Here is a 15751-nt window from a genome sequence, read left to right on the forward strand (position 1 = left end):
CACACCCCTTACCTTTCCCGTTGCACCCTCCTCCTCCTCTTCTAGACGGAACCACTATCTGACTTTTGTAATAATCCTTTTGTTCTGTTTTGTCACCTGTGTCCCAAACTAAAATAGTTTAATTTTGTCCATTCTTAGATGTCAGATGAGTAGCTTCCTACTGACATTCTTTTGTGGCCTGTCTCTGACTCATCATTATATTTGTGAGCCTTCTTTTAACTGGAGCATTTAGTACAACTACATTTAATGTAATTCTCTTTTCTTTTTCTTTCTTGCCTTTCTCATCGATTGTTTATTTCATTTTTTTCCTTTCAGTTAATTTGGAAGTTATGCGGTTTGATATTGGGTGGTTACTCTAAAGCTAATCCCTTTGTCTTCAGAACAGTTAACTCCTTTCTCTATTCCTCTTCTATTCCCACAGAACTGCGAGAAGATGGTTTCCAGCCTCAAACTTACCTAGTACAGGGCGTGAAAGCACTGCATACTGCTTTAAAATTATGGATGAAAAAAGAAGTAAGTAGGTTTGTTTTTTTTTGGTGAAATAACTGTTACTTTTTCTATGGCAAGGTCAGGAAAACAGAGTCCTTATGCTGTTGTGGCAGCGTTTGTGAGTAGCTGTATTAGGGGTAATGGAAATCATGCTTTAAATACAACTTACATTTTATTTTACAATACATACAATTGTATTGATTTGTGTTTCTATTTATGAGAGTAAAGTACCTCAGTATTTCTCTAAGCTGGAAAAGAAAGAAAGTCAAGTATATCTAGGGTATTGACTAAGAAATGAACATGAGGATGTAAAATAATAATAAATAACTTGGAGCTCTCACAGTGCTGACCACTGTGCTTAGTCTTTATATCCATAATCGCATGTAATCCTCAAAGCAACGATATGAGGTCTGGGTGCAGTTGTTGTCCTCTTTTTGCTTGTGGGGAAGCTGTAATTCAGAGAGTAACTTGCCCAAGGTAACTGGCGGAGCTAGGACTTACACCTGGGTCTCTGTGACTTCAAAGCCTATGCCCTTATCCTTCTGCTAGACTTCTGTAAAACCGAAGGAAAAGGAGGTCAAGGTTCAAGCAGGAGCTCTCCGTTTTCACTAAAATGTGGTCTAGTTGTTTGCATTTGAATCCCACCTCCTCCAAGAGGCCGTCCTGGATCTCCATTTGGAATCAGTACGTCCTTCCATAGCCTATGTCTTGTGCCAGGGGACTAGGATTATTTCAGTGCCTGTGTTCGCCTTTACAGTGCCTTATGTATTGTGACTTAAATGTTAGGCTTCATTAGTTACTTCACTAGTTACAGTAGTAGTTAGAATAGTGGACTTTGAGGTATAGAGTATGAGGTTGCTACCCAGTAATTCTCTATGAGACAAGTCTATGCTTAACTCAGTCTAAGAAGATTTTATAAGGTAATGAGAGTCTCCTTAGAAGGTATCACACCAACTACATGAACTCTGAGACCTGCCTTATTAATATGTGGCTATGTCTTTAAAATCTAGAGAACCCAAAAATAGGTTTAATAAATTAGTTTTTACATGTTAAAGTGTAAGTAACTTTGGTTGTGTTTTCTTTGTTAATCCAAATACAGCTTGTATCCGAACATGCCTTTGAAATTCCAGACAATGTTAGACCTGGACATCTTATTAAAGAACTTTCTAAAGTAATTCGAGCAATAGAGGTAAGAATAGAAACTGTCATCTAAATGCCTGTTACTATCTGCTTTGAGAAGCAAATTGATCTACCACCACACTACAGACATTTGAGAGCTCTTATGTACTTAAAAAAAATAGAATGAGCTAAGTCTTAGAAACAGTCTCAGGTTTTCAGGCTTCTAAAGCCCTAGAGAGAAATTAGAATATTGTATTATAATGAAGTAATAAAGAAACAATTATCAGGTTACTTCAGGATACTCTAAAAATAAAAACTACAGAAAAAAACAAAATGTTGAGATCCAGTTCAGCTATCTGGAGATGAATCCATGTTGAGTAATTAGATAAAGAGAGGAGATGTAATAATGTAAGTGAGTCGAGCTAGGTGAAGCTGGGTTGGAAAGGCGGATGTTAGTGGGGTGGGGCAAGGATCCACTTGATTGGAAATATTAGAACAACTTGGTTAGGTACATGCCCTTTGATAAAAGCCCACAAAATCTGAGATTAGGCATTTTAATTTATTAATTAGCATCTAGTCAGAAGAAAGGAAGTCTCAATTAAAGTAATTATTCAGGAATATGGTTCTGTTGGTGTCTAGCTTGAACTGAAAGGAAATTAAGTGGAGAAATGAAGTGGTAATTGAACAGCTTAAATTAGGTCTGTGTTTGGGGAATGGAAAAAGGGATACATCTAAGAAATAATAAAATGGGTTTAATATTCTTGGACAGAATAGTTCACATAATTCTCAATATGTCCAGATATAGTAGAAAAATGTTTTGTTTTTTAAAGTAATAGTAATTGCATATAGATTTTTAATTGTCACATATAGAATCATAAATATGTATGTTAATGTACAATAAATACATAAATGTCATATGTAACAGCCCAACTTAAGAATAAACTCAAGAGGTATGGGTCTATTTGAAAAACTATAAATCTTTACTGAGGGAAGTAAAACAATAGTTGAATAAATGGGGGTGTCACTTCTGAAATACATCAACCCCAAATTAATATTACAAATTTTAAACGGTGAAATATACCTGAAAGAATATTGGACAAAAATAGTCAACATAGTATTTATTTTTTCATTGAAGGGTAGGGAGTACATAAGGCAGCAAGATGACCAGTAGAAAAATGTGCAAAGAAAACATGTTATTTCACTAAAGAAATAAAAATGGCCAATCCAATAAAAATGAGAAGTAATCTCAAAATGTATTTAAGCACATTTTGCCAAATAATTTTATGATTTCATATGATCCTTTATCAAATTGGCAAAAATAAAATTCTATATTCGAGCCCTAATGGTAGGAGTATAGATTAGTTTATGCTTTCTGAATATTATATCCCTTGACCTAGCAGTTTCACTTTAATAAGGTAAATATGAAGATTCCAATTAAACTTGGTAGAGTGAACATACTTGCTTACCACCAGCGCCTCTTGGGACCAAAATGATAGCAAAAGAGTAAAAAAAGACATTCCTGAAAACAAAGAGAATAATAGAGATGAAGATTCTAACAAAGTTTTGGAAGCTGGAAAGGAAATGCACAAGTGGTAACTGATTTAGCAGACCAAAGAGCTGACCCCTGTGTGGGCAGTGGGCAAGACCAGGACCAGGTCTTATTTGTACAGAACCTTCAAAAAGCTCAGGAGTTAGGGACACTGGGACCCTCTGAATATGAGAAGGGAGATGAGACTGAAAACAGGTTTGACTAAAGGTCTATTTCAGACGCGAATTGATCTCCAAATCCCTGCCTTAACACATTCAGAAAACTAGAGCTTTAATTGTTTGAGAGGTTAAACTTGAGACCTCTCAAAGGTTGGGACACTGAGTCCAGCTGAGGGAGATGAGATGGGTGCCATACCGAAAACAAGAGGATTAAGTGACAGTTTGCATAGTGAATGACTCTTCTCCCACTTGACTCCCCAAACGCTGGCAGTCTGGCCTCTACCTCCCCGGCCCAAAAGATGGTATACCGGTACGGACTCCTTGAAACCTTCCCATGGAACAACCCAGACAGATCCCTACAGTGAAACCCACCCCTTGACAAAGCTCCACTCACACAGAGTTCCCAATTTGCTTTTTCTTTTTACACAAAGTGAAATGTACAGATCGTAAGAAACAATTTGTGTTTTGACAAATGTATATCCTGTATAGCCAAGGTTCCAGTTGAGATATAAATCATTTTTATCACCCCAGAATGTCCTTTCTTGCCCCCTTCTAGTCAATCTTTGAATACCATAGGCCACCACTGTTCTGACTTCTGTTGCTTCCATCATAGATTAGTTTTGTCTGTTCTTGAATTTCAGATAAAGGCAATTGTTGAGCATATACTCTTTTGGTGTCTGGCTTCTTTCACTCACATTATGCTTTTGATCTTCATCCATGTTGTTGCATGTGTCAGTAGTTTTATTGCTGAGTGGTACTACTGAGTGAATATACCACAATTTGTTTTCTTCTGCTGATGGATATTTGGATTATATGCAGATTTGGCCATTACATATCTTTTGTGTTAAGTACCTGTTTTCATTTTTCTTGGATAAATACCTGGGAATAGAGTTGTTGAGTCACAGGGTTAGTGAATTTTAACTTTGTGAGAATCTGCTAAACAGTTTTCCAAAAATGGTTGTACCATTTTACACTTTACACTCTCAGCAGTAATGTGTAGGCATCGTAGATAGTCCCTGTCCGCACCAATATTTGGTGTTCTCAGTCTTTTAATTTTTGCCATTCTAGAGAGTATGAAATATTGTTTCATTGTGGTATTAACTTGCATTTTCCTGAAGATTAATGATGTTGAACAGCTTTTCACGTGCATGGCGTTTGTGTGTCTTCTCTTAGGAGGTATCTGTTTGAATTTTTTTTTTTTAATTAAAGTTTATTTGGGTGACAATTGTTAGTAAAGTTACATAGATTTCAGGTGTACAATTCTATATTACATCATCTATAAATCCCATTGTGTGTTCACCACCCAGAGTCAGTTCTCCTTCCATCACCATATATTTGATTGAAATTTTTGACCGTTTAAAAAATTGTGTTGTTTTTTTATTTATTTGTAGGGAGTACATTATACATTCTGGGCACAAGTTCTTTGTCATTTGACAATCATTTATTCATATATGTATATATGAATAAACGTTCGTATATATAATACATATAATAGTCAATATTTACCCACAACCTATGGCTTATCTGTTCATTATCTTAAAGGAATCTTTTGATGAGCAGAAACTTTTAATTTTGAAGTTCAATTTATTCTTTTTCTTTTATGTTAGTGTTATTTTGTGTCCTCATTAAGAAATCTTTGTCCACCCCAAGGTCTTAGAAATACTTTCTATTTTTTTTCTAAAAACTTTTACATTTAGGTAAATGGTCAATCTTGAATTTTTATGTATAGCGTAAGGTAAATCAAGACATTTCCCCCCCATATGTTTATCGAGTTTTCTTAGCATCATTTATTGAAAACAATTTGCTGTTTAATGCTTCCCTTTTAAAATGTACAGAGAGCCCAGAAGAGTTTTGAAGACACAGACCAAAAATAAAGGAGAAAAAATATTCAAAGGAAACAATAAATAAGCCTCCAGCCCAAAACCCAAACATAATTGATATCCTCAGGAGAAAAGAGTGAATATTGCCTCCATGAAAAAAGAACAGGAGGCTATAACAAAGGAATATTCGAAGAAGAAAGAAAAGGGGTTCTTGGAAATTAGAAATATAATAGAAATGGAATAGAATGGTTGGAAGATAAAATTGGGAAAATTTCCCATAAAGTTAAAAAAAAGAAATAGGACAGAAAAATTAGGGCATTTTATACAGTCATCATCAAAATAATAGGAGCTCCAGAAAGAGATACCAGAGAAAATAAGATTATCAGAGGAATAATCAAATAAAATGTTTTGTAATTCAAGGACACATCTTCCCAGACTGAGAGTCCTACAAAATGCCCAGTGTAGTGGGTGAAAAAGATCTATGCCAAAGCACGTCATGGTCAAATTTTAGAATATATGTAATAAGTATATTCTAAAAAGCATTTGGGAAGATAATGTGGGTCATACACAAAGAATTAAGAATCAGAGTAATATCAAATTTCTTAATAACGCTGCATACTGGAAGACAGTGGTTGTCTCTGGCGAATGAGAATTGGGATGGGGAAGGGTAGACTGCTACTTTTCATGATATGCTTATAGAATTTTAATTTTCAAAACTACATAGGAGTGTGACTTTGCTTTAAAAAGCAATTATTGATTTATGCAACTGTGTAAGTGAAAGAATGTTCATCATAGCAAAGGACTGGAAGCAGCCTAAGTAGCGACCAGTGAGGATTAGGCCCATCAGTTACGCGGTATCTATTCAGGGGAGACTGCACAGCCTTTAAAGTGATAGGGAACATCAAAGAGATACGTTCACGGTATAGTACACGGGGGAGAGAAGGAATCCAGGTCTCAGCGAGTCTGTTGGATGATTTGGTCTTTGTGTTTATGGAATAGATTGAGTAGTTTTTGTTTTCTAAAATATTTTTATGGCTGATTACTCAAGTATGTATATAGCCTTGTCATAAAAATACTCTGAATTTAATTCTTAAAGGAGGAAAACGGCAAACCCGTTAAATCTCAGGGAATTCCTACTGTGTGTCCAGTTTCAAGATCCTCAAATGAAGCAACTTCCCCATACCATTCCCGACGAAAGATGAGGAAACTTCGAGATCATAATGTTCGAACTCCTTCTAACCTAGACATCCTGGAGCTCCACACAAGGGAGGTCCTCCGAAGATTAGAGATGTGTCCATGGGAAGAGGCAAGTATTGTTTCATGATTACAAAAAGAGACTTGGCTGTTCCTTCAAGTTCTTTAAAAGGGTAATAAAAAGAGAACAGTCTGACCATTCTTGTTCTCTGATCTTTGCTTATTTAGCATTGTAGGGATCCACGGTACTTATGCCCACGATGGGGCGGTGCTTCCGTTTTCCGGGCACCAAGGTCGGAGTAGGATGACTCGGTCTCATTCATTCGCTGACATGTTTACTAAGTGCCATGCTCTCCTAGGCTCTGGAGGAGATGCCAGAGTGAGCAAACTTAAGTCGCTGCCCTTGTGTAGCCTCCATCCTAACTCAGGTTGGAAGGGTGGGAGGCAGGGACATACGTTAAAATAATGTCATTTCAGGTAGTAAGTGTCACAAAGGGAGCCCAAACAATAGAGCAATAGAGTAAAGGGGCTTGGGATGGCCGGCTGCTGTCGCTGCTCAGGTGGTGACGTCCCGACTGAGAAATGCTGCCTTAATGGACAAAGGGAGAGTGGGGTGTAGGGGCAGATCAGTGTCGGGCCTTTGTAAACATGGTGATGAGATTTCGATGTGAGCCGTGTCATCGCTAACGTTACATCTTAAGTAGAGTATAGGCATAATTTAAAATGAACAAGAGAGAGATATCGGAATTAAAGTACTTTTCAAAGTTATATAGAAATTATAACTTTCTTAAATATTTAAAAGTATATACTTGTATTTATACTGTTTTAAGGTTTGGTTGTTATTCTAAATCTCAACGCATAGCCATCTGGGAAAAGATTTAGCATATTATGAAATGTTCTGTTTATTATTAAAGAAAAAGATGACCCCAAGAAGGAAGTATTCTTCATGTATTAAAAACCAGCTGCTGTGCGCCTTATGTCCCACGGTGGCCTTTGTTCCTAGTGATAGCGGTCTGGTGACCTGTAAGTTGCTGCCTGTGCCTGGCAGGGGCACTAGGCATTAGGTCAGGGATAGTGACTGGGAAGGACCCAGCAGCTAGTATTTCGTCAGAAAGAAACAAGGGAAAGAGAATTAAAGTACATTAAGTCAGTGTTTCTCCAGCTTTCCAGCTTTTCAACTTTCTGCAAGAGTGAAGTGTCTTTCTCTGAATTTGTTTTATGCAAGTTTTATATTCTGCTTTATAGAATGTGTGTTACTGTTGATGGCTCTATGGAGAGAAGAACCACATCCTGCTTTGGTTTTAGGAACCATTTAGTTTTAGTGCCACATCCCTGTGTGTTGCCTGGCCAAGCAGCCACCGTGGGGGCGGTACCCTGTATTTCTTTAGTCAAGAGACTAAAGGGTGGAGGTTAAATAAGTTCTCTTTTTATACTTCTAGGACATCTTGAGCTCTAAACTGAATGGAAAATTCAACAAACATCTCCAGCCATCTTCCACGGTACCTGAATGGAGAGCGAAAGATAATGATCTACGATTACTGCTGACAAATGGGAGAATAATTAAGTATGTAAACCAGATCAGAGTATCAAACAGATTAGTTTCCAGGGGATTCCCTCTGTTCACTTAATCCCTAGTCCATACTGTTGCACAGCTGACTGAAATATGGGGAAAGTGTCTCAATGTCCACACTCTCTGCAAATTAAGGGTCCTGTTTGGCTGCACAGTTGCTTTATTTTCTGATGATTATTTTTCCTCCAATATACAGAGATGAAAGACAACCCTTCGCAGATCAGAGTCTTTATACAGCAGATAGTGAAAATGAAGAGGATAAGAGAAGGACAAAAAAGGCAAAAATGAAGATAGAAGAGAGTTCAGGAATAGAGGGGGCGGAGAATGAAGAATCTCAAAAACCACTTAACAGTATGTTTGTTTTAACGGTCATTTTAAAGATCTGTTCATTACTAATGTGATAATATGTGAAGGAACGTACTAATTTTAAAGTTCTTAGATTTACATTAGTAGGATTGAAAATGCTTGTATTTCTAGTACTCGTTTGAGAAATCAGAAGTATTTCTGAGTAGTTTAGCCGTCAGGGAAGCGCTGCATGTGAATGCCAAGTGGTGTGGAGCGCAGGGAAGGTGTTATTAAGATGGGACATGTGCAGGTCAGTGAAGTTGTTCAAGAGTCACATGAAAGCTCATGCATTTTATGGGCCTCTGCTCCAAATACGAAAACAATTGCAAGTTTAATGCAATTTCACAAGTAATTTTAGCTAACATGTATATGGTTTTCAGAATTAGGAGACGTGTAATTGGTTGATCTGAAGCTATTAGTAATCCATGTATTGTTTTACAATTGTCTATTAACAAGAAGGCCTGTAATTGGTTATTAATTGGTTGTCATCAGTGTGACAAATAGTAACACCTCCTCCTGTTGGAGGTCTTTCTTTGAACAAAGTCTTAATTTCTCACCATTTTTCAGGGCCTCTCCATACCCTTCTGTTTTAATCCAGATAATTAATATTATTGAATCCATGTTGAATACCTCAGTTACTGCTAATTTCAGCTATATTTGGTATTGCTGTAGTTGGTAACTGCATTTGTTCACATGCCAGGGGAAAGGTGGCTAATCAGTGGAATTCATCCAACGGTTGCTAAGTGGTGATACCACGTGGAAGAGAAAGGCAGTGTTAGGGCCCAGTGTGTAAGTTTGTTGAATTCACTATTTACTTGAATGCTTTTTAGGTTTAGGAGAGTTATCTTTTTGTTTTTTCTTGAGAGAAATAATGCAAAAGGGAAGGTGAAAAACATCTTATAGCTTATTTTAATGTTGAAGGTTTTTTTCTGGAAAGAAATACTAAAACCTTTTCCAAATAAGGAATATATAATTATGTTTAAAAAATTTCAGAAATGATTTTAGAATACACTTCCATCTGTATCCTGGTCAATTAGGGAGCAAGTCCTTGGGGAAAGAAAGAAATGAAGAAGGTATAAGCAGTGAAAAAGGAGGCTAGAGCAGGAGTGATGGAGACATCATGAAACTGGACAGACTTTCGCTATCATCGTGTTCATAGAATTCTGATGACCATCTCTTTTTCTTTTTCCCCATCCCAGGGTTTTTTACAAGTGTGAAATCAGAACTCAGGAATCGATCATCAGAATATTCTGATATTTCTGATTCAGAAGACTCTGGACCTGATTGCACTGCACTGGTGAGCCCCAAAGCCTGTGATTTGTGCATTACTTGATATAAAGATGAACACCCACTTTCTTTCACCTAGGAGGAAAGTGAATGACAGCTTTTCCCAAAGCCTGTGTCTCTCTGACCTTCATAGCACGAGGTCTTTCCCTCTAGTGATGGTATTACACATGTGCCTGCACGCGTGCGCACACACACACACCATCATGTGACTACGTGTAATAAACATAGCTTTTGTGTGATTTTGGAAAGGGTGGAGGGAGATACAGTTCTTATGTTTCTCATATTTCTCATAGGTTATATTTCATTTTACCTTAAAGAAAACCTGTATTGTGTGTTTTTTACTAAAAAATTATGTTACTATAGTTACTAGAGATTTTCACTTTTTCCACATGAAAGAGAAATAATTCCATGATAATTAAGATTCTAATTTTCCCTAGATGGATACAGTATTTTTTGCTAGTTTGTACAACTTGGTCAGATTTCTTATATAGCTTTGCTTCCATTTAATTATTATCTCAGAAAAATAATTTTACCACTGAAGAGTCTGAAAGTTCAGGTGATGAAAAGAAACAAGAAATAACATCAAACTTTAAGGAGGAGTCTAAGGTGATGAGGAACTTCCTTCAAAAGAGCCAGAAGCCATCTAGAAGTGAAATTCCAATTAAAAGGTAGGCTTGCTGATGGTAGTAGTCTCATGACACTGTGATAGAAAGGACACGAATACTTCTTTAGTTTTAAACTTGACCAAAATATCATTAGAGTAAATAAGCTCTTTCTATTTATCTGCTCTTTAGGGAATGTCCTACCTCGACGAGCACAGAGGAAGAAGCTATTCAGGGCATGCTGTCTATGGCAGGGTTGCACTATTCCACATGTTTACAAAGGCAGGTACAAAGCACAGACTGCAGTGGTGAAAGAAACTCTCTCCAGGACCCCAGCAGCTGCCACAGCAGTAACCACGAGTTTAGGCAGCCGTATCGCTATGATAAAGCAGTGGAATGTGGTAAGAAACATACATTATCGGTCTCTAAAAAGTAACCCATGACCCCCAATTTAATAGCTGTATAATCCTAGTTGAGTTTAGAGATTATGAATAAGAACTGTTCATTGCACGTTTTTAGTTGGAAATAGTACTAAGCATATTGGCCAAAAAATACGTAATGTTAACAAATTATGTAAGATGCAAGTATAAGAATGCAAAATGTAGATTAACTGGGATTGAGAGTTGTGTTCACCAGCATAATTTTATCATTACTATTGAAAGATTGTATTATTTCCCTTTCATAAGTTCATCAGAGTGGAAAGAATGTTGGGTGCTTTAAATGGTCTGCTAAGCTTGAACAATTAACCTTTTTTCCTTTTATGGGAGGGAAAATGAGTTTTGAACTGTTTCTGACTGAGGATGTTCTCTTTCCCACTTGTAAAGGAAGTATTAGGACAGAGAGAAGACTTGATGGCAATATCAGTGATGCCACGTAGTGTTTTCTCTGTGCCTTTAGTGAAAAATTTGTTTCCCTAACAGTCTGAGGAGGACTAGGGAAAAGACGGTATTTTGTTAAACGTCTATTAAGCAATATGTTTGTTCTCACATAGTTAAATGTCAGCTGTGTACCAGGAGTTTGACATCCATTTCACTTAATTCTTGAAACAACATTTTGGTGTAGGTACTATAACCATAGATAAGGAAATAAGATTTAGTGAGGTCAATTTATTGCCTATACTTAGGTAGCTAGTGCTCAGTAATGTTGGAATTTGAACACAGGACCATCTGATCTCAAAAATCTTTATATATTGTTTAAGAGGAAACTGAGGTTTAGAGGATTAAATAACTTGACCTAAAGATGCATTGCTAATGGAAGAACTCAACTGCAAATCTAGGTCTGTCTGACGCTCCACTATACCGTGTGTCTGCCTATCGTCTCTTTTGTCCCTTGAAAGGAAAGCTTCTATGGAAATACTGCAAAATTCAGGCAAACATATGCCTTTTTTCTATATGGGAAGATATATCATTTTTAGAGAGAGTGTATTGCATTTGGTTTTACATCTACAACAGATGGCCATAGAATTTTACTCTAGGTCTTCTAGCATCTGGCACAAAACCTGTCATATAATGACAGCCTTTGAGAGAATTGAAAGAATTAACATGGAAGATGGTGAGCTGGTGACTGTTTGTTTTTGAGAGGGGAAGGAGTGTGCTGAATGTGTATGAATAAATATTTAAAGAGTTAGCATACTCATTTTTTAATAAAATACCAATACAAATTTGCTTTCAATTTTAAGCATTTGGCTAACTTTGTTCTTTTAAAATTAAGCTTGTGTGAAGGTAATTGAATTTAAACTTCTCTTTAGGATACCATGTCAAGACTGAAGATCAGGATTTGAGGAGTTCTTCCTGGATTAAACAATTCAATACAACTTCCAGATTTAATCTTCAGGTATATTCAAGGCTTGAAACATGAACAGGAGATTTAGAATTGTCATTAACTCTGTTTTTGCTTTCGTTTTTTTTCTTTTTTTTTTCAATTGCAGCTAGTTATCAACCACTGGATTTAGGAAGGTAAAAATTACAATTAAATGCACATTTGAACAACTACCCATTTTTAGAGATTCTGATATAATGAGTATGCAGAGCTCATGGGTAGAACGTGATCTTGAAAAGAACAGTTTATTCAAGGAAGTAGTTAAACACTACTGTCTGCTAACACCTTTAGGTTTATGTCCAGTTAGAATGAAACCTGAAAGGAAAGAGAAGTACCAGAATATCTCTTTTTAATCTCTGACATTGTTTCTCAAACATTTTTAGATACTAAATTTCTTAGGGAATTAGATGAAAATTATAGATTTCTCTTTCCAGAAAAATATTCATCATAAATACTGGACTTTGCTTATATTTTCTCATAGTTTGTGTCCCACCCCCACCCCAGACCACCCATTAACTCCAGATTAAGAATCCCTGCTCTAAGAGAAGACACTTTATGTCTCAGGTTCCCAGCATAGTAATGCTTACACCAAACAAAATGAACCCAAAATAGGTTTTTTTAAAAGTAAAACTTCTACAATAGCACCAAGCAAGGAAAGCGATACAAACTTTTGCTGCAAATCTTAGAAAATGACAACCAACGAAAGAGTCAAAATTCTTATGTGGCAGGGGTCCCTAAACCTCCTAGACCCTAAGCATACTGCGTAGTGGAATCATGGGTGGTTTTTATTTTCTTCATTTGGCTTATCTATATTTTCTAAATATTTATCAGGTTTACAGTAAGAGCCAAGTTTTTCTTTTTAAGTCAAAATTTTGAGTGTACAAGTTGTAATAGAAGGATATGCTCCAGAGTCTAAGATCAAGTAAGAAATCCCTTAACTTATAATTCACTTATTCAATATATGATTTTATAGTGCCTCACTGTAGCTGGTCATGAAGTTTATAACTTACTAGCATTATAGGATTCCGTGTGAAAAGTAGCTATTACTGAAATCTAGCTGTTGTTTTTATAGTTGTCTTTGAAAATAAAGAAGTAGAGGATGGATGATTAGCATGGTCACCTTAGAGACAGCAAAATATCTTTTGCCTGTAATCTAAAGAGAGATTATAGAGAGGCATGTCAAATCATAACAGTTGTTTCTTCAGGCTCAAGCATATTTGTAAGACTAATTTAAAGCAAGTCTATGTTTAATGCTGTTTTTAAAACTTCCTTGACCATTACAGAATCTGCGATATACAGAAATGGTTCAAAAGAAAGGAATCACAGATATATTTTACATCTCACACACACACACACACACACACACACACACACACACACACTTAAAACTAGTTTTATGAAACATTGTATCTGTAGTATGCTCTTGTCTTTTCAAGTTTATCTTTTCCTTTCTCATTTCAGTTCTGGTCTTGACCCTCTCCATTGATTTCAGGACCCACCCATCAGTGGATTGTTTTTTACCTGACAGTTCACGCAATAATCTTAAAAGACTGAAGGAAGAATTGTTAGAGAAAAACCAGACTTGGGGCTCAGGATCTAGGGATTTTTTTCTTTTTTAGCAAGCAACTTAAATACAGATGAACATTACAGAAGTTAGGTTCTAAAAGTGATAGTACATTACGCCATGAGAGGTATTTGGGAACCGTGACAGGCTGAGGAAACAGAAGTCCACATCTTCCACCCCACATGCTCACCGAGTTCAGGATGGCTTGTTGAAATTATGTTCGTGTTCTCTCTCTCCCCTCCGCTCTCCCATATATAAAGCTTTCTTCTTGACTTAAGTTATGCTATAACTTCAGTACTTGAATCCTTCAGAGCTGTTAGGTTTTGGGATGAGATAGCCATCATGAAGGGTGGTCTTCTCTGGCCACTACGTGTGAAGAAAACCAAAGTTCAGTGGTCTATTTCTTCTCTCTCTTGCTAATGCATAGAAAGGTTAAATACTTCACTTTTCTTAAAGGGACCTTAAAAACTCAGTCTTGTTTTCATCTTTCTCCTTTAGGATCTAAGTAGAGGCCAGAAATGCATCAAAAAGGAAGGTTCATCAGAAATGAGTCAGAAAATACAAAGTAGGAATTCTGTGGACAGCAGTGGTTCAAGCCCTCAAAATGGGAAGTATATGCAGAACTCGAGCTCACTTTCGGGGCCGTGCCGGATAAGTAATGACAGTGGAAGCCCAGAAAGGCCGCTTGCTGAAACTTCCTTTTCAGTGCCCCTTCACCCCACCAAGAGACCTGCATCAAATCCCCCGCCGATCAGCAACCAGGCAACAAAAGGTAACATTACCCTCTGTACGTTACTTGTATTTCTGACAGTGGCTGTTGGTGAGAGGGGCAGCCTGATGCACTGGACAGTGCAGGGATCACAGTGTGTCCGGGTTACTATGGGGACAGAAGGACCCAGAGTGGCTGTCGGGAGGAGGCAGTTCCTGAGAAGGATGATAAGGGTTAGCCAGGCTGAGTAGGGCCAAGTGACAGGACGACAACACTGAAGGAAAGTGATATTAGTACGACCCACCGTACAAAGACAAGAAACAGTATGTGGGGTGTTGGTGAAACTGCAGTCAGTTTTGCTGCTGAAGCAGTTTGCTGCAGAATATGGTGAGAGCTTGTCTTGAGGACACAGGCAGGGATCAGCCTGTGGGGGGCCACGCTCTCCGAGGAGATGGAAGGGTTTAAACAGTGGGGTTCCAGGAGTGTGACTTTGCCCTCAGAGCACCTGACAGCCTTGCTTACCAGAGCCCTCCGTTTACGTCTTGCAGGTCCTGGATGCCAAGTATGATTTTCATTATTATTTACACTGCCTTTGGTGTTTTATAGGTAAACGTCCAAAAAAGGGAATGGCAACAGCCAAACAACGTCTTGGGAAGATCCTTAAGTTGAACAGAAATGGCCATGCACGTTTTTTTGTGTGACGGAGCTGCTGTTGGAGCCACTCTTCCCTTTGGAGACCAGTCTCGGGGGTGCGGGAGCCTGGCGCTTCCGCTGTGCATGTAGAGAACACTGCCTGAAGAACAAAATGAACCTGATGCTGCATTTTCACTGTGCCACACCCACTCAGCAATAACCATTGGGACCTGGTGGGGGAGAGGAAGAAGGAGGGTAGAACCTTAAAAGGAGACCTTGAACTGGAAGGGGTCTCTTGTCAGGGCTTGAATTTCATTTTGTTGTTGGTAGTGTGTTGATTTATTTTCAGTGGTAGGGTAAAGAATTATCAATAATTTATTTAACAGATTTTTTTTTTTAAAGTTAACAGCTTTTAAATTCTTTCTTTTTTAAAGCTATTTATTTGGAAGATTTCTGGAGAAATATCTCACTAATTTAGATTTAAGAATGTGAAGGTTTTTAAATTATTTTTGATAGTGTGTGTGTTACATGTGGGAAGAGCCACAGTAACCGTAACTAGTCTGGACTCTTTAAATTTGATATTCAGGTTAAAGTCTTAAACAGGGATTTGATGCATTAATTATTTTAAATTAAGATGTATATGAAAATCATTTTATTTTATATATTTCATGTTTTTTATAAGCTATTAGCTTCGCTTTTGCTAACATCCAAGGTGCGTACTGTTATCCAGGTTGACCTAATATCCCACTTCCCCTCTGCACTCCTGACGGTTGTGACCACACAACAAGACTTCTCTTTGCAGGGAAACACTTTCATAGCCGATATGTAAGAGCCACATAAAAGACCCCACATTGATCATTTCAGTTGACATTGCAATTTTCTTCTAAATAGAAA

At 37.4% G+C, this 15751-nt stretch overlaps 1 protein-coding gene across 1 annotated transcript in view; it reads left to right on the forward strand.

Moving 5' to 3' along the window:
* The window catches only part of KDM7A (lysine demethylase 7A), a 64190-nt gene extending 49118 nt beyond the window's left edge, over positions 1-15072 (forward strand). Inside the window, exons 10-20 of the mRNA XM_074315293.1 lie at positions 422-513; positions 1589-1678; positions 6232-6441; positions 7769-7893; positions 8096-8250; positions 9444-9541; positions 10051-10199; positions 10326-10534; positions 11881-11966; positions 14014-14287; positions 14831-15072. Of these exons, the coding sequence (XP_074171394.1) occupies positions 422-513; positions 1589-1678; positions 6232-6441; positions 7769-7893; positions 8096-8250; positions 9444-9541; positions 10051-10199; positions 10326-10534; positions 11881-11966; positions 14014-14287; positions 14831-14925 (1583 nt within the window). The 3' untranslated portion in view covers positions 14926-15072. The remainder of the gene's footprint in view (positions 1-421; positions 514-1588; positions 1679-6231; positions 6442-7768; positions 7894-8095; positions 8251-9443; positions 9542-10050; positions 10200-10325; positions 10535-11880; positions 11967-14013; positions 14288-14830) is intronic.
* The last annotated feature ends 679 nt before the right edge of the window (positions 15073-15751 follow it).

This window comes from Rhinolophus sinicus, linkage group LG11, assembly GCF_036562045.2.
Source record: "Rhinolophus sinicus isolate RSC01 linkage group LG11, ASM3656204v1, whole genome shotgun sequence".
Taxonomy (NCBI): Eukaryota; Metazoa; Chordata; class Mammalia; order Chiroptera; family Rhinolophidae; genus Rhinolophus; species Rhinolophus sinicus.